The 17,770-nt window shown below is 52.6% G+C and overlaps 1 protein-coding gene across 1 annotated transcript in view; it reads left to right on the forward strand.

Annotated features, from left to right (window-relative positions):
• PEPD (peptidase D) overlaps positions 1–17,770 on the forward strand; it is a 112,484-nt gene that overhangs the window by 19,138 nt on the left and 75,576 nt on the right. Inside the window, exons 5-7 of the mRNA XM_058707638.1 lie at positions 5,586–5,633; positions 7,241–7,302; positions 15,200–15,244. Of these exons, the coding sequence (XP_058563621.1) occupies positions 5,586–5,633; positions 7,241–7,302; positions 15,200–15,244 (155 nt within the window). The remainder of the gene's footprint in view (positions 1–5,585; positions 5,634–7,240; positions 7,303–15,199; positions 15,245–17,770) is intronic.

The raw sequence follows: 17,770 nt of genomic DNA on the forward strand, positions 1-17,770 counted from the left end.
TGTGGCTGCTGAGCTTCCCAGTGGGAGGACAGCTCTGGGAGGTCTGATCTAAGCGCCCCTCGGGCTCAGCCCGGGCCTTCACGTGTGGGGAGGTGGTCCCCCATAGACCATTGCCGGCTGCAGATGCTGCTGTCAGAAAAACCCCAGACTTTGAGAGGCCTGTGGGTGGGGTGCAGTTGGAGGCCCCTGGATTTAATCTACTTCCCAACGTGGGTGCCCGGGGGTGTCATGTGGCCTGGGTAGGTGAATGACTGTCCTTCTGGGACTCTGCATCTGTCCCGAATCCAGATAGTCACAAGGGGCTGCCCCTGACTTTCATTGCTGATGGAGCAGGACTGGGGCAGAGGTGAGCGCACAGCCGTGCGCCCCCATGGTCTCCTTGGGGGACCAAGGCCTCCAACTGCAGCCACTGCCAGGTACACAGGGAGGCCTGTATTACAGGCCCTGTGCCCCAAGCACGTCAGTGCCTGCTGCTCCAGGTCAGGCACTGCTGCTCCAGCCTGGCAGGATTGGCGGGATGGGGCCCTCGCATGCCAATTTCCCCAGACCAAGGTGGCACGTGGACATACATTAAGTGCTGGGGGTCATTGTGGAAGCAGCAGAGGAGCCAGCCAGCCAGCTTGAGTAAATGTCCCAGGGGTGTGTGGGCATCAGAGCTTGCTGGGACCCAGGGATGAACTCCGTAGCCAGGACACGGTCTGGAGCAGAGGGTGACTGTGGCCCTCGGTGCCTGGTCAGGGGGGCCTTGGTGAAGGAGCGCGGCTTACACCCATGCGCCCAGGGCCACGGGCACCTGTTTTCTGCAGCACCTTCTGCCTGGTTGGGTTGTGGAGAGAGGGTGGCTTTTGATCTTTCTTTTTGTCCTTGGATTTCAATACTGAGTTACTGGGGGGCAACTCATAGCATCTAAAGAGTCGGTTAATACACTTGTGACCTGTTGTTATTGATTTCTTTGGGTATAGGATCTCAAATAGCCTGAACATTTACTCACGTGCTCCTAATGAGGTCATTTGCTACTTACCTTGCATCTCTAAGTACCAGGGAGCGAGGGACCCGCTCATCCTTCGTTCTGATTTTGTTCCTGACCCTCTCCTTGGCAAGTGCATCCTTCCTGCCTCTATAAACTGCATTTTAACATTATCGTCCTTGGGGACCTTGACCTTTCCAGAAATTTGGAGGGGGCAGCCTGGGACTCACCAAGTCAGAGCATCTCTTCACTGCAGCCTCCCCAGCTGCATTCGGACATTTTTGCTTTTATGGCTGGGGGAAACTCAACTCCGTTTGTACTGTGATCTGGGGGGAGAAGAGGAGAACTGGCCTCCAAATGCAGTGAAACAGAGTCTGGAGTGGCGGGACGGGAGAGCCGGTAGTGATAGTGTAGAATTACAGCCCCAGAGAGCAGCTCACTCTGAGTCTGTATGTACAAAGCAGAATATTAAATGAGGTCTTCAGAGGAGTTCAGAGGACAGGATCTCAGGTCCAGGAGCTTTTTCTGTGTCCCATCATCGCTGCTGTCATCGTTAATCAGTACTCTCATCACTGTTGCCACTGTGATTCTTACTGGACACGAGGCTCACTGTTAACAGCTGGTCAAATGCTTCACTCTGAGGTGGCACCTGCTGATTCCAGCAACATCCCTTGTGCCCTATCCCATGCAGGCCACAGCCCCTGCCCCATTGCAGAGGAAGCCAAGGCCAAGGTGAAAGGCCCTAAGTGTGGGCCCTTAGCCGGGGAAGCAGCAGAGTTAGGGGGCAACCCCAGGACCTTTGGACCCCAGAGACCCTCCACTTCTGCATTTGCCCTGTCAGACAAAGGGGATGACCTAGACTCCCAAGTGACTTCGATTTTCTGTGGCTCGAAATGGAGCCTGACAATATAGACTACTGGATTAAGACACCTGTGCTGGGGGGCCCTTGAGGTGCTTGGGACCTGCTCCATCATAGAAGGTGACAGGAAGCCCCTTGGATCAGGAAAGGACTCCTCAGGCCACTTCTATGGTGCCGAGCCCCAACTGGCTTTGGGCAGCCTTGGTTATTTGTGACGAATCACAGATGGGAAGCAGCTCACTTGCCTTTTCTGAAAGAAGGCAGGAAGGCCCGCACCCCAGGCTGTGGCTGGTCACTTCACGTCATGTATAAAATGCAGGCGTCTGATATAGGAAACATGGCTGCCTGCTTCCTTTCATCCCCATAGACGACCTGATGTGAATTATTGGGAAGGTAGAGCAAATGGTGCCTCCCTGAGAACGGGGTGCTCAGGAGAACCTTGGCAGGTGCTTCAAGACATCTCACTCAAGTGTGGTGCAGAGGCTGGCATTCCTCATGGGAGGGCAGCTGCAGGGTGGAGGGCACGTTTCATGCGCTTGCTCTCCTTTGTGGTGCCGGGCACATGTTGGGAGGTGCCAGGGTCACTGGCTCAGATGCGGGCAGGATGGATGAAAGAGATACCATTGTGGTGGCACAGAGACAGATGCTGCCTGCCTCTCGGCCTCGGTGTGGAGAGGCATCAGGGAATGGCGGGGTCTGAGGGCAGGGGTGTGCGGGGCCCTGTGGGGATGGCTGCTACATCTGGACTGCTGGTCCAGAGTTGCTGGAAACTTCGTTTTGTCAGGAGGAGTGCCTGCAAATCCATGTGGTTTGTGATCTTTCCTGATACTTAAATTTTAGAAACAAGTTCATATTTTTAAATGCATTCCCAGCCACCAAGTTGCACCCCTGTTTTTGACTGCCATGGAAAAGAGTTCATTTTTAAACGTTCAGATGCTTGCAGGGTCCAGCTCCCTAGAGCAGCGCAGGCTTTCTTACCAGCACCATTTAAGGACTGTCCTGCCCCTTTCTCTGGATCATCACCCATGAAGAGTAGCCTTCAGGCCTGGTTGGGGCCCTGGGCATGAAGGCGCATGAGATGTCCTCGGGAAGCCTCTGATTGTCCCCAAGGTGGGGAGGGTCCCTGTGCACAAGGCCCTGCTAAATTCTGTGTGTGCCATCTACCTCGACCTGCCAGAGAGGCCCGGCTGTCCGGGAAATCGATGCTGGCCGTGGTACGAAGCAAGTCAGGGGCATTTAATGGCACTGGTTTGTGAGAGCTGATGGGTCCCCAGTGACCACCGCTCCGGTGGTGACCAACTCCCTGTGTTGACAGAGCCGTGCCGTCCCGTGTGCTGGAGCTGCATTTTGAGCTGGCGACACACAGGCGCGTCCCGTCTCCTTCATCGCCAGGCCTGGAATCGGGGTCTGCTGATGAGAATGTACTGCTAATGGGTGTCCGTGGGGAAGGGCGGGTGGAGCTGCCAAGCTGGGGGAGGTTTTGCAACCGCAAAGGTAACCAGGGCCCGCTCAAGCAGCCGTGATCGATGAAAGACGCTGCCCTGCCAGAAGTAGCAGACGCCCAGCCTGCTCGGTGTCGGGGCTCGACCCGCCTGCGCATCAGGCGGTGCAAGAGGACTGCTTTCTGCATTATTCCTAACCGGCACGTCCTGAGCCGTTGCCGAGAGAAAAACCGTCAGACCACACATTCGTTATGTGGCTCCCCTCTCCCAAGGACAGTAGCACATACAATCCCCAAGTGCCTGCTTGCTCTCCGGTGCTGCTGCCGAAATTGACGGAATCATTCTGTGCTGATGAATGTAGACCCTTCACATCGACGTGACAACACACCCAGGGGCCTGACATGCACAGCTCTTGTTCTTTTAATGAGTCCCCCCCCCCCCGCCCCCCACTCCTCCAGGAGGGCCTGCGGGAGTGGCGGGGATTCAGCCAAGCCGTTGGTTTGTGCAGCACAGAGGTGGGGGATTCAGTGTTCAGAGCGGTTCCGAGTCAGAGGGGAGGGTCCGGGTGGGGAGGGAGCCTTGTGCACCATGGTGGGAAGACGGTTGGTGCACATGTGGAGAGTAACCTGGCCAGTGGCATCAGAAAGGTCAACGTATATGGCGTTTCACCTAGCAGCCTCACTGGGTCTAATTTTGTTTTTAAGGAAATAAGTTTTTAAAGGAATTTACGTTAAGGAAATAAACACGTGTAGAAGAATGTTCATCAGGCATTACTTATACTGGTTAGCCATTAGAAATTACTTAAGCGTCCAGTGGAGGAACGAGTAAGTAAATCGTGTGCCATATCTGTTGAGAGAGGGCCAGGCAGCCGTATGTTCAGCTCTGAGGCTTGCTCTTTTTGAACTGTGAACCTCAACAAATGAGCGAACCCATAGTCTTTCTCATATGTGAAATCTGGACATTTATAGCACCAGCTTCACGGGTGGCGAAATGAGATGATGTCTGAAGGACTGGCGCAGGCCGTGATCAGGGGCTCATTGGCTGTTTACTGTCCCCGGCAGTAGTGACTGGTGGGAGTCACGTGGCTGAAGAGTACTTAATCTCAGGAAATAAGTGAAGTGTGTAACTCCTTATGATCCAAATGTCATTACGGATCTCTGTTTTTATGTGCAGAGGTAAAAAAAAGTCTCTGGGGATGGGATTGTAGGTGTATTTTATCTTCTTATACTTTTCAGTATATTCCAGGTTTTCTCTGGGAGCCTCTCAGTATTAAAAAATCATGTATATATATACATATGTCAAAACTTATCAAAATGTGCACTTTAAATATGTGCGTTATAGAGTATGTCAGTGGTAGCTCAGTAAGGCTGTTTAAGACACAAACAAATCTTCCTCACTCTCGCCCTGTGTCGGGGTGTGAAGGAGTTTAGGGTGGGGGGGGGGGCGTGGCTCAAATGCAGTAGGAGCTACAGTAGCCAAGATGCAGGGCAGACTGAGGAGTGGGGGCCAGGAGAGGGAGAAAGCGCTCCCACTGGGGTGGTTGGCGTTCTTGGGGTACAGATGTCATGGCTAATGCAGGGTGGTAGGTGCTTTGCTGAAGGAATGGGGCAGAAGAGGAGAGAATGAGCGAGCCTGTCTTGGGGGGCCAGAGGGCCTCGGTTCTCAGTACGCACTGATGGGGTGGGGAGGAGGCGCACCAGGCAGAGGTAAGAGCCCAGGCAAAGGCGTGGAGAGACGGGGTTGCAGGACACGCTCCTTCATGGCGTCGGGGTGCAAAGCAACCAACATGCAGGGGCAAGAGGCCTGCATGGGTCAAGGGGGAGCAGGGATGGAGAGTAGGGATGTAGGATGGGGGACAGAGGGTAGACAGGGTCTAGGAGATGAATAGGGGACAGGGAGGAAAGTGTCTGCCCTGGGGACAGGAGGCTGTTGGGATCAGTGCCTAAGAGCTCTTACGAACAGGTCTTTTAGGCGGGACTGGCAGATGGACAGAGGTGCTGGCCTCGCAGTGTGGGCAGGTCTGGCGGTTTGGAACCTGGGATGTGTGTGGGGCCTGGAGGTAGGGCAGCATGTGGGAATGTGTGCCATGTTTGGGTTTGAATCCCTGCCAGTTGAGAGCTGTGTGGCTTTCAGAAGTCACTTGGCCTCTGTGAGCTTCGGCGTCCTCAGCGGCAGGATGGGGACAGCAACGTCACTGCCCGTTTTAACACTGTGCTCCATAAATGTGAGCCGTCATGATTAAGTAATGGTGGTGTATCATCTCCATCAAACGTCTTCACGGTTGCTCAAAAGTGGATTTTTCTTTCTGACCTTTCAGATTGCCAGTGTCCTAACATCACAAGGCCCCTCTGTGCTCCTCACTTTGGTAAGTGGCTGGTATCCAGGGACCGGACACCACGGGGAAGGGTTTCGGGGAGCTGCCTGTCCCAGCAGAGGCATAGGGGAGGATTGAGAACCTAGAGGAATGGTCATCGGTGACACAGAGCGACACCTTCTCATCCGGGGTGGCTGAACGTGTCCAGGGTCACGACCTCGATTCTCCCGTGTCCCTGGGATGTGCTGTGTTCTGGCAGAAGGCCGCTGGGACGAGATACCTACTCTAAGGGTTAAAATAAAACCCAGCCGGAGAATGTATTTGTGTCAGGCTGAGCTCCTGGAGTCCGTGGATGTAGAATATCAATGTGCTTCCGCCCTGTGTCTCCTCCATTGTTAATAGGATTTTAAAGATGCACCTGTGGCATCTGCCCACGAGGGTGCTGGGCTTGTGGCATCAGATTTAGAATCGGGTACACTGAATGGCCGAGGGCCTGCCACAGCCTGAGGATGGGGTGGGGTGCACGGCTGGCCCCTGGTACCACATGGGGTGGGGTGGGGTGGGGTGGGGAGCATGGTGGGTCCTTAGTACCACGTGGGACAGGGTGTGTGGTGGGTTCCTGGTGCCACCTGGGGCTGGGTGGGGTGTGCGATGGGCCTGTGGTGCCTTAAATAGGGCTGTGGGGGCACTGGGGCTGCGGAGTGGCTCAGAGAAGAAGCCTGCTGTCTTGTGCTTTTTTGACCTTGGGGAGTTTCGAATATGGAGAGTGTACACCCTTCTTCCCTCCCAAAGTGACCTTTCTCTCCCTTGTTAATCGATCCTTCTTCAGAAATGGTTCTTCTTGCTTATTTATTTATTTACTTGAGCCCTTCACATGTTCTCTTTGTTCCGCTCTGCTCTTTTGATGGCCAAGAAGGAAGATTCCGTGAGATGGTTGTGGTCAGAGACGGTCCGGTGTGTTTTCTCTGGGGGCCGTTATTAAACATTGGCCTGCGGTTCCTGGGGGCAGAGGGTGGGTCAGAAGGCCTTGTCTCTGTGGGGATGGCACACTCTTCTCTGAGTCCCTTGGTCTGTCTCCTGTCCTTTCCACCTGGAGTCTCCTTACAACTAGAGAAAGAAGAGGGATGTAGTGCAGCTTCCTCGTGTCACCGGGGAGGGCCCGTCATGCCTGAGTTGGGTCCTACCTGCATCTCGGGAGGGCTGGATCTGACAGTGCTGTTTGGACCCCGTCAGTGGGGAGTGTGCGTACACGTATGTGTGTGAGGGAGATGAGGCCGGCCCGGGAGAGCAGATCGGTGGTGGAGCCTGGTCCTGTCGCCCCCATCTGTGCCTGCACAGCCTGAGCTGGTTTCGGCAAAGTGATCTGATAGAGGAGGCTCCTGTGCCCCGGGGACACTGTTTGTGTGGCCCCTTCCTCCTTTTTCAAGCTGCGGCAGAGAAAGGAACTGCCTGCCTTTGTGGGGAGGGGGAGGTTGGCTGGGAGCTACCTGACAGGCAGGAAGGGATGGATATGTTTGCCGGGCAGGGGTGGGGGCTCTAGGTTCTTCCCCAGTCCTAAGGCTGGATGGAGGAGGCAGGCACTCCCACGCAGGCTGTGGGGACCTGCGCCGTGGCCCCGTGTGACGAGTCTACCCTTAACGCTCCCTCCGTCTCTGCAGCGTGGTGTCAACACCGACAGCGGCAGTGTCTGCAGGGAGGCCTCCTTCGAGGGCATCAGCAGGTGAGTCCTGGGGCCCCCGGAATGGTCTCCGTCCTGCCCCCCTCACATCTCACCAGCAGGCCTTGCCCTGTCTACAAACTAGACGTAAAGTACGTGAACAGGAAGAGGCTAAGGAGTTAGTTGGGCATTTTGAGGAAATGGTTAGAAAACAATCTGCCTAAAATCACTTCAACTTCTTCTCTGTTGAGCTCCATAATGCAAGTGCAGACCTGCCCAGGCTTGGGGAGCACACACAGGTGGGGGCCTGCTCTCCCTCTGGACACCTGCTCTGAGCTCTGTGGTCTTTGCTCTTCTCAGCCCCTTCTTATTCTTGGCTGCTAACCTCTCCTAGACTGAGTCCCCTGCTGCCCCAGTCTCAGGGACCCCCTTACCTGCCCTTACTCCCCCATTTAGCTCCAGGAAGAGTCTTCAATCCCTGCTTCCCCTCCTGGGCCTCTCCGGGCAGGAAGGCAGATGTGGGGCCCAGAGGGAGCACTTTGCCCTCCTTGTCCCCTTCACGCCAAGGCCCCTGGAGAGTGCCGCCTGCTAGCTGTGCTGTGTCCCTGGGCCGGCTCGTGCCTGGCCCTGGGGCATCTGTGGGGCCCCAGGCTGCAGCAGAGGAGCCCTTGAATGGAGGCACCTGTTCCTACAGGCTGCTGAGTGTGGACAGCTCCCAGCCTTGCTCCTGGGCCTCCATTCCTAGCTCCTCCCCCACTGGAGCCTAACTCTGCACCACTGCCACCGCGTCCTGTCGTCCTTTGGTGGACTGAGGCGGTGACAGAGGAAGTGCCTTATAATTATGTATGAGCCTGAGCCACAGGGAGTTTGTGCGGCTGTGTGATATAGGGGTGATTAGGAAGGATTATGAGCTCATAAATATGTATCACTCCCCCAATGATCAGAGCAATGGGACGGGGGCGGGTATCAGGTTTGCTTCTCATTGCTCAAATCCCTGCGTCCTCCTGGGAATTTCCTCAGAATGGCCACGCCACGCGCTCGCTCTCTGAAATGCTGGCTGTGGAGCTGCCATTTCTCCCCAGGCCCCGGAGGGGGAGGTGTGGGGCCCAGCCCACCGTGGCCTGTCCTGGGCCCAGCCTACCCCGGTCCCCCAGCACTGTGGACGTGCCGCTGCCCTGTCACCCATCTTGACCAACACCAACGTCTGTGTTCCCGTGGGCTGGCCCCTCCAGCTTCTCATCGGTCTCTGCCTGGTGGGGAAGGCCCTGAGTGGGAGCAGGGAGCCCTGGTGATCACCTCACTGACTGGTGCTATGACCTAAACAGAGCTTGCCCTCTGAGCCTCAGCTCCCCCACGTGTAGCGTGGTGTTGCCTGGGCTTGCCCTGGGGGTGAAACGGGATCCTGCTCCCCCAGAGCCTGGCACGGAGCTGGCGGTCAGTAAACAGTTGTTCACAAGCACACCCCCATCAAGCCCCCCCCCCCCCCGTCCCCCGCTGCCTCCTGAGCCTTGGTCTCCCCATCTATGTAGTGAGCCAGGTGGACTTCAGGATCACTGATTATAAGGTTCCTAGTACCAGTGAGCTGTGGGTTCTTTGCCCCCTCCAGAGTTTCTGATGCCGAGAACCTCCTTAGCACCCCAGGAACAGGTCTGGCAGGTGCTGTGGCAGGTATGGTTCCTGGGAGGCAGCTCACGATGTAGCCCCTGAGAGCAGAGCTCTGCTGGCTGTTCCCCAAGTTTTCCCAGAGAAGAAGCATGGGGAGATTCCAGGGACATCACAGTCAGGGGGCAGTGGAAGCTGAGACCTTTTCCCCTCCCCTGGTAGGAGGAGTCCTGCTGTGAACATGACCTCCTTTCAGTAGGCAGACCTCAGCCTCTGTCCCCTTTCGCTCCCTGGGACTCCTTAGCCCCTGCCAAGAGCCCAGAGGAGCCTCTGCTCTGCCAGACCCCCACCCCACCCGGTCAGCATCTGGAAGCTTTTTTGGAGAGCCAGGACTGCCTTAATGTTGCATGTTCTCCCCAGGCACTGGACTGGGCCCTCTCTAATCTGTAGTCCAGTCCAGGCGGGGCTGACTCTGGGATACTGCCAGGCCCCTCACTACCGGGCTGAGAGCCTGCTCCTGCAAGCCGGTGCTGAGGGATTGGCTTCTGTACCCGTGTGCCTTGGCTGACACACTGCTGGTGAGAGGCCTCCCCTGGGCCTCTCTGCCTTGGAGTCCCCTGGCCTGCCCGTGGTACACCCTCCCTTCCCTGTGGGCCTCTCATCCCACTGGGGCACCCTTTGAGCAGCTCCACTCTCAGGGGTTCGTTGGGGAGGAGCCTGTGGTAGGTGCCCCCACCCCACACGCCACGGGTATGACCTTGGGCCCCAGTCTCTGCCTCCAGCCGCCCGCCAGTGGCTTCCGTACAGAAAGTCATGTCTATATTCCTGGGCTCTGGGTGCAGCTCAGACCCCTGCCTCCCACCATCCTGGCTGCCAGCGCCTTGACTCTACCTCCTCCTGACTTCTGCCATTGTCCTTGAGGGCTGCTGCGGCTCAGCCACCACGTTCACCTGCCTGCCTTGTCTCCAGCTGTTTGCTGGGGCTAATAATAGCCTGTTTCCTAAGCAAGGTGAATCTTGCTATTGTCCTACTTTCTATCAGCTTCTATCATCGGTTATAATAAAGCACCTTATTCCCGGAGGTTTTGGTTTTGACCCTTTTGAACTTCTCTGAAACACCTTGCATCTTGGATTTTTGATTGACCTGCTGTGGCAGAAGTTCCGGTTTCGCTTCTTGGTTTATGCTGATGGGCCATCCCAGGCCATCTTTATCCCTTGGCCTGAGGGGAGGAAGGAGCTTATAGTAGAATGGTGGCCTCAACATGTCCACCCAGTCCAGACCCCCTGGGCACTGGTCCAGGTGGACAGTTGGCCTGCGACCTTCTCTCCAAGTATGGCTCCTGGGGGCTGGCTGCCTCTGGGTCTGTGACCTTGGTGGGGCTGTGGCTTTGGTTCTGGGAGACCTCAGACCTGTCTCAGCCTTCTCAGATCAGGGTCAGGCTGCTTGCTACCCACGTCGGGGAATGTGTCTGGTCTCGCAGTGGTGGTGATGGTAGAGAACAGGAGCAGAGGGAACAGGAAGACAAGGGTGAGGTGGGAAGGGTAGACATGCACCGGGGCCTCCTGATGGCCTGGAGCCCCTGGGGTCACCGAGAAGTGTGTCTATTCTCTCGGGGATGACGGGAACAGGTGGGGAGAGTGTGCTGGGCTTTGTGCTGAGTTTGGGCTCTGGTGCAGGCCACGGCTCCACGTGTGGCCACACTGGTGCAGGGATAAGTCCCACAGAAGATGTGGAAGGATCAGACACCCCATGGGCTCTGGCTGGAGAGTGGGGTCGGGTACTTCTTGCCAGGTCCTGGGGAGGGCATGGCCAGGACTGTTCTGTGGCTGGGGTGAGCCAGAGCTGAGGTGGAGAGGCTGGTTGTGCAGGAGTGGGGGGATGTGAGGTCTCCCCGTGGGCTCCCTCCCACAGCTGCCTGGACAGGTTGGTTCCTGTAGCCTGGGAGCAGAGGCAGGCGTGATAAATCTTTGTTAGCATCCGAGGAGGTAGATTTTAGAGCAGATTTTCCTGAGAGAGAAAGAGAGAGACTGACCATGAAGGAGAAGATGATCTGTGGGGGCCAAGTGGCCCATGGGGGTGCCTTCTTGGCATGAAATAGTTCCCTTCAAAGTAGGCAGACTGCCCAGGAGCCCTAGGCCAGGGCAGTGAGTTACTGAGGGCTCAGTGTCATGCCATTGTCTGAGAGAGAAATATGGTCGATATTTCACATCAGCTGGTTATTCGGGATAAGCATATCTCTTATCTTCTGGCATTTACTTAAATTGCCTTGCATATTTGAAGACAATTGGTTACAAATGAATTCCATTTAAATAAGCAGTTAAATATGAAATTGCTGAATTTGGGGGTTGCTAATGTAGGAGTATTAATATTCAAAAATGTGAATTTTTAAACCCAGGAAATAGAGGGACTTTATTAAAACCTGATGATCGCAACAAAATGCCGGTCTGTGGCATGGGGACTTGGCATTGTGGTTACTGTTAACTTGTGTATCAATGTGAGGTGTGTGCTTCTCATTATGGCCCATGGAGTCTCCATGAGGAGATAGGAACCCACCCCAGCCCCTAGCAAGGGTGGGCAGTGGGGGGCCCTTCTAGGGCCTGTTCTCCGGCAAGCCTCGCCTCCCTCCTTGGGTTAGAAACTGCAGGGAGGAGGACAGGGACAGGGACAGGGACGGTTGGGCCCATACTGCTCACCCTTTGTCACCCGTCCCTCAGGCAGAGCCCATCAGGGAATTACCCTCTGCTTCTAGGATACGCGCTCCCCACCCTCATAGGCACTGATGGGTTTGTTGTTTTTACCCAGTTGATACATGCTCATCATAGAAAATGCTGACTACACAGAGGTAACACCCAAATTTCATCACCCCAAGTTAAACCCCGCCAATGCTGTGGTGAATGTCTTTTGGACTCTTCTGTGTGTGTCTTGAGTGTTTTTGGTTTTGTGGGTTTTTTTTAATTTTAATTTTTATTTTTTTTACTGTTTATTTTTGAGAGAGAGAGACACACACACACAGAGTGTGAGCGGGGGAGGGGCAGAGAGGGAGGGAGAGACAGAATCCAAAGCAGACTCCAGGCTCTGAGCTGTCAGCACAGAGCCCAATGTGGGGCTCGAACCCACAAACCGTGAGATCATGACCTGAGCCGAAGTCAGACGCTTAACCGACTGAACCACCCAGGTGCCCCTGTCTTGAGTGTTTTTGTATCTGAGTGTGCATTTGTGTGCATCTGTGGGTTTATGTGTGTATATTTAGGGGTGGATCTTTGTGTATTAGTCTGGGTGTGTCTACATGCCTCTGTGTGTGTGTGTGTGTGTGTGTGTTGCATACACATCTGTGTGTGTCTACGTGCATCTCTTCCTAAGCGCATGCCTGCCTGTGTGTGTGTTCATCTTACCTGTCTCTTTATATCCATGTTACCTGTGCGCTGGGTCACTCTGCTGCTTGTGTGTGCACGGGTGCATGTGTGCATACGTATGTACATTTTATAAAGTGAGATTTTACTGCTGTGTTTGCCTGCTGAGTAGATAGGCCATTGTTTTTCCTAATGTCAAAGTGACATTTGGGGAAATGGGAGGCAGAGCCTGGGTTGTCGTCTTGATTTATGTCATTTGCTGCTCTGCTCTTGACTCCAAACCGTGTTGGCTGCCTGAGGTCTCTTTGATATTTCACAAGTAGGGCTTTGATTCTACAGCATTTCAGGTGACTTTGAATTAGTCAGGTGACTTTGAATTTGTGTAGCTAGGATTCCCGACAGCTTTGGAGAGCTAGAATCCTCCCGGCCTGCTAATGCCCCCTTCTCCCTTCTCTCCTCTGTCCCTCCTTCTTCGATGGGCTCAGCCAGCAGTGGGGGTACCAGCTGCACAACCACAGCATTAGATAGGTGTTTTTCAAACCCTGGTAATGGGGCCATGGAGAGTCCTTGCCTGGTCACAAGCCAGCATGCCCTGTGTGTAATATCCTGACCTGAGATGGAGCAGGGCTCAGAATCCAAAGGGTTGAAGGCTTGCTGGAGCTTCTCTGCTGAGGCCTGTGCTTTGTGCTGGGCCATGCCAGGCTTCCCCAGCTTTCCCACTGACACCTTGGGCTCTGGGTCACACATGATGTACCCCGACCTGATCTTTTTGTCTTCTGGGGTCCCCTTGTCAGTTATGTTTATCTTATCAAAGAACACATTTTGACTTTGTACATTTTTCTTTATTTTTATGTCTGCCTTTTATTTCATTGATTTCTGTACATTTTCATTTCCTTTTAATTTCTTCAGGTTTGTTTGTTCTTTCTCTAGCTTCTTGAGAGAGAAGAAAGGGACATTCTTGGGATGGGAGCTTAGATCATTGTTTTCAGTGTTCTTTTCCACTAAGTACGTTTTAGAGCTATCAGTTTTCCTCTGGGTGTTGTTTTAGCTGCATTTCACCAGTTCTGATTTTTCATGCTTTTAGTTTCTAATTTTGTTATTTCTTTTCTGAACAGTGGGTCTTTAGAAGTTTGTTGCTTAACTTCCAAACAATTTGGGATTTTATAGTTTTCTTTCTGTTACTGATTTCTAGTTTAATTCTACTGTAATCAGTGTACATTTTCTGTATCTCAGTGCTTTGAAATTTCTTGAGACTTCCAGTGTATGATCACTATGACAGATGTTTCTTGTGTACAGTATTGAACAGAAGTGGAGAGAAAGGAAATCCTTGCCTTGCTTCTCATCTTAGGGGAAAGCTTTTCGTCTTTGACCGCTAACTATGATGTAGGCTGTGGGTTTCTTGTAGATATCTTTATTATCAGGTTGAGGCAGTTTCCTTCTCTTCCTAGTTTACTGAGTTTTTTTTATCATGAAAGGTTGTTGGATTTTGTAAGATCCTTTTTTTGTATCTATGTGGTTTTGTTTTGTATTCTGTTGATATAAATTATTAATATAATTAATAGATTAGAGCATATTACACTGATTATTTTTGTCTGTCAGAGTAACCTTATATTCCTGAGCTAAATTGGACTTGGTCATGGTGTGTATCCTTTTTATATGCTGATGAGCTCAGTTTGTTAAGCTATTTTTTTTTTTTAATTTTGAAAGAGAGAGAGCGCGCGCGTGAGCGAGCAAGTTGGGGGGGGGCAGAGACAGAGGGAGCCAGAGAATCAAATCAGGCTCTGCACTGACAGCACAGAGCCTGACGTGGGACTTGAACTCACGAACTATGAGATCATGACCTGATCCCAATTTGGAGGCTTAACCAACTGAGCCACCCAGGTGCCCTTGTTTTAATTATATTTTTAGTTGTTACCTGGGGGATTACAAATGACCTCTTAAACTGATAACAGTCTAGTTTGCATATATGTCAATTTCAGTAGTCTACAACAAATTTGCTTCTATACAGCTTTGTTTTGTCCCCTCCTTTGTGCTGTTGTTGCATACAGATTGCATCTTCATATGTTCTGTTGGTCCACACAGATTTATGATTGTTGCTTTTTGCAGTTGTCTTTTAAGTCAGGAGAAAAAAGGAGTTACACAAAATACATTTACACTGTCTCTGTACTTGCCTATGCAATTACTTTTCTCAATGCCTTCATTTTCTTCACGTGGATTTGAGTGAGTCTAGGGTTCTTTCACTATAGTCTGAAAGATTCCCTTTAGTATTTCTGGTAGGATAGGTCTTCTAGCGATGAATTCTCTCAGGTTGTTTATCTGGGGATGTTTTAATTTTTCTTTCATCTTTGAAACACAGCTTTGCTGGATATAGAATGTTGGTTGACACTTTTTTTTCTTTCATCCCACTGTCTTCTGGCCTTTATAGTTTCTGATGAGAAATCAGCCATTAATCTTATTGAGGGTTCCTTGTATGTCATGCTTTTTTTTTTTTTTTCTTCCCCTCTTACTGCTTTCAGGATTTTTTCTTTGTCCTTTGAAAGTTTGATTATAATATGTCTGAGTGTGGATCTCTTGGGACTTATCCTGTTTGGAGTTTATTGGGCCTTATGGATGTGTAGATTAATGTTTTTCATTAAATCGATGATGTTTTGGGCTATTATTTTTTCAAATATTCTTCTCCTTCATCTCTCCTTTTCTTCTGGGACTCCTGTTGTAAGTGTGTTGGTACACTTGACAGAGGAGGCTAGGTCTGCCTGGCAAGAGTGGAGGGTAGTTTTGCAGCCGAGCAGCTTGCTCTCCCAAGCGACAGCACTTAGGGGGCTTGGTGCAGCCGCATGTCTGCTGCAAGCAGCGGGCGGCAGGTCTTCTGTGGGCCGGAGGGTCGTGGAGTTATAGTTTGCGGCCCTCTTTGGGTCGTGTCCTCTCTTGGTATGTCTTGAAAGAGGTATTTCTTGCTGGGAGATGATGGACCATTGAACTAATAGGCTTGCTTTGTGTTTCCTCTGCAGGTTTAACGTCAACAACACCATTCTTCATCCAGAGATCGTGGAGTGGTGAGTATTGCCTGTGGCTGCTTTGGCTGTTTGTTGTGCTTCCGCTCAGGAAGCTCAGAGACCCGGCTGTCGCCACCTGCTCCATCTCAGAGAGCCCCTCAGACAAGACAGTCCCCAGTACAGCTCTCTTCTCTGGTTCTGTGTGTGTGTGTGTGTGTGTGTGTGTGTGTGTGTGTGTCTGTGTGTGTGTGCGCGCCAGTTGGTCTGTTTTTCTGAAAGGGCATAAATCACTTGAATGTCAATTAAATTTATCTTTTCCTTTGTTAAGCAGTCTTTTAAAAACTCCTACCCTAAGCGAGCCACACTTACATAGCTCACTTAAAGTAGATAATGAAAAGAGTAAAAACAGACATCATCCATAATGCTATTACCAGAAAGGTAAACGTGTTTTCCTCCTGTGGCATCTGTGTCCTGACAAGTTGCCATCCTTTTGTATGTGTTCTTGTGTTGCCTAGTTTCCTCCCTTGCTGATACCGGCAGCCCGGTCCTGCAGCACGACTGGTTTCTGTTAGGTCACAGCAAGGCAAACTTTCTCGGGTTGGGCATCCCCTCCGTGGGCCCTGGAAGTGGCCCTCCAGCTCTGACGTGCCACCAGTTTTCTTCCTAAGCCATCGAGTTGCTCAGCAATAAAACGTGTTTTATTGGTTCTAAGGCTGCACTTACTCTGAATGTAGAAGAGCGGCGAGGTGGGGCCTTTGGCACCTCATCACCTGACGGCGGGGAGGTGCGCGGACCTTTCATGTCTGATGCTATGACCTTGTGGTCGTGTTTCCCCATCTGGTTGGGAGATCTTGCTCACCTAGTCTTGGAGTTTGGGCACCTTCCGACTAGGGGAAGCTCCATCAGGAAGAAGGAGGAGATGATGCAGGTCCAGGGGCCGCGTGTTCCGAGGCCTTGAGGGCAGTCAGAGAGATGGGCAGGGGGCTGGGTTGGCTACGGTGTCCGCTTGGACTTGATCTTGAGAGAAACGGGAACCATGGGAAACCTTTGACGAATTTCAGCAGGAGAATGGTAGGATTGTGTTTGTGTTTTAAACGATCGCTTTGGCCTCAGTCTGGAGACTCAATTCTGGGGCAAGAGAGGGCACAGGCTGCCAGCTGGGAGGCTGCTGCAGGGCCCAGGCGGCAGGGGAAAGGCGGTGTGACAGAGCTGAGAGTAGCGTGGCAGTCCAGGGGAACGCCCCTGGGAGGAGCCGGCTGTGACACGACTGAAGGATGGAGTTGAAGGCGACTCCGTTTTTTTGTCCTAAACAGCTGGGTGGTGTGTCACTGAGACGAGGATGGCTGGGAAGAGCAGGTGCCGTGACAGATCGGGGACTCGTTTGGGGCATGTTGAGTTTGAGTTTGAAGCAGGTTCCGGTGGGAGAGAGGCTGGGCCAGAGGTGGAAATCCGAGGGCCGTCGGGACTGGCATCGGGACTGACCCCTTGGGGGCGCTCACCGGAGGGCAGGCCGGCCAGCCCAGCTCTGTCGGCCGCCGTGCGCCCTCCAAGGATGGGGCCTGGGTCCTTCTCGTTCACAGCCTCCTTTTCTTGTTTTTGGAAAGTAACAGACGCCTGGCCCATCTGTGGCTCCCAGTGGACAGAAGACTAAATCCTGGATACCCAGGAATGGGCCCGCACCCACTTACACCCCGCAGGTGACGTTCCCTCACGGCTGCTAACAGTTCGGGTGCCTTGGAGACCGGGCTGGGTTATCCGCTCCGGCATCTCCTGAGGGATCAGCCATTAGCTCGTTACTTTGGAACAAGCACACTTTAATTCTAGTGACACTTCCAAGGCTCTGAGGTGGATTCTGCATTCATAAGAACACTTCCCAACTTTATCAAAGCCAGCAGCAGAAAGGACTTATTTGGCATTTGATGGCAGTAGAACTATTTTAGAAATGTCACCCTGTCCTTCCTGCCTCAAGGGTGTGTTTTAATAGCATGGGTTCTGGCCTCTGTAGTGACTGCAGTCATTCTCGGGTGAGATCCATGGTGGTCTTGATCACCGCCCTCTTCAAGTAAGCGAAGGAAGGATTCTGGGTGCAATGGCAGGCTGGTCCCTCATTTATAGGAGAGGATTTTCTGTGATGTTAAATTATGACTCACTGGCACATCTTTGGGCCCCTGCGTCCTGAATGCTTTCATCACCCCCTCTGTCTAGGCCCCATGGAGAGGGACTGCCTGGGGTGACACAAAAACCCTCCACGCACGCAAATCCAAACTCTCACCCCAGCTTGCACCCCTTGGGAAGTCGCTTAACTTTTCTGAGCCTCAGCTACATCTGTCAGTGAGCTTGTAGTAATATCTAACTTGTGAAGATTCACCAAGTGTCTTAGACTATGCAGGCTGCCATAACATTTACCATCAGGAGTGGCTTATAAACAACAGAAATGTATTTCTCACAGTTCTAGAACCTTGGAAATCCAAGTGCTAGCACACTCCGTGTCTGGTGGGAACACACTTTCTGGTCCCGAGGTGGCCATTTTCTTGCAGTGCCCTCACATGGCAGGAGAGGCAGGGAGCTCTCTGGGGTCTCTTTTAT

Source organism: Neofelis nebulosa, chromosome 17 (assembly GCF_028018385.1).
Source record: "Neofelis nebulosa isolate mNeoNeb1 chromosome 17, mNeoNeb1.pri, whole genome shotgun sequence".
NCBI classification, from domain to species: domain Eukaryota; kingdom Metazoa; phylum Chordata; class Mammalia; order Carnivora; family Felidae; genus Neofelis; species Neofelis nebulosa.